The sequence below is a fragment of the Bison bison genome, unplaced genomic scaffold, assembly GCF_000754665.1.
Source record: "Bison bison bison isolate TAMUID 2011002044 unplaced genomic scaffold, Bison_UMD1.0 scf7180017857652, whole genome shotgun sequence".
NCBI lineage: Eukaryota > Metazoa > Chordata > Mammalia > Artiodactyla > Bovidae > Bison > Bison bison.
In genome coordinates this window covers 53,958-54,784 of record NW_011488225.1, presented here as the reverse complement: position 1 = coordinate 54,784, position 827 = coordinate 53,958, and the positions used below count along the sequence as shown (strand labels likewise).

The window sequence follows — 827 nt, the reverse complement described above, 5'->3', positions numbered from 1 at the left end:
CTGCCTGTGGGATCTTAGTTCCCTGACCAGGGATTGAACCCAGGCCCTCTGCAGTGAGAACACAGATCCAACCACTGACTGCCAGGGAATTTCAAGAGACTTAGTATTATTAAGCCTTTTCCTTGAGACTGAGAATATACTCATTCTGGCTACCTGTGCTACTGAATGCAACCTTGGGCTTTCAATAGCCTTTCTTCTGCATTTTTAATGTTTTCATAGTTTACAACTTAAGTTGGGTTAAAAATCCTCTGCCTTTTCTTCCTCACTTGATTTTTAAAGTAATGTTCAGTCTCTGGATTTCATTTTGTTTTTAACGTGTCACTTCCATACATATACTTTCGTTCGGTGGCTTCTGGTTGAAAGGTGTGTGAGAATAAAAGTTCTGGGCCTGCCTTTGTTTCTCTTCTGCCTTCTGTGTTATTTCTTAAAGCTAACATGAGAAGCCTGCTTACCTCTGACATGTTGATACTTTTCCTTTTACAGCTGAAATGTGGGGCTTGTGGTGCCATTGGGCACATGAGAACAAACAAATTCTGCCCTCTTTATTATCAAACAAATGCTCCCCCTTCCAACCCTGTTGCCATGACAGAGGAGCAGGAGGAGGAGTTGGAAAAGACAGTCATTCATAATGATAATGAGGAACTTATCAAGGTTGAAGGGACCAAGATTGTCCTAGGGAAACAGCTAATTGAGAGGTAAGAGCGGTAGGAGAGATCTGTTGGAGGTTGGTGATATTGGTGGGGGGCAGGGGTGGATGTGATGTATTCTCTGAAGTGGAACTGAGGACACAGGAACTTTAATGGACTTTCCTCAGTAATTGTTGCCAG

At 42.8% G+C, this 827-nt stretch overlaps 1 protein-coding gene across 1 annotated transcript in view; it reads left to right on the top strand.

Moving 5' to 3' along the window:
• The window catches only part of TAF1 (TAF1 RNA polymerase II, TATA box binding protein (TBP)-associated factor, 250kDa), a gene marked incomplete at its 5' end in the record, with an annotated part of 61,547 nt that overhangs the window by 16,584 nt on the left and 44,136 nt on the right, over positions 1–827 (top strand). Inside the window, one exon of the mRNA XM_010861020.1 lies at positions 484–695. Coding sequence (XP_010859322.1) covers positions 484–695 — 212 coding nt within the window. The remainder of the gene's footprint in view (positions 1–483; positions 696–827) is intronic.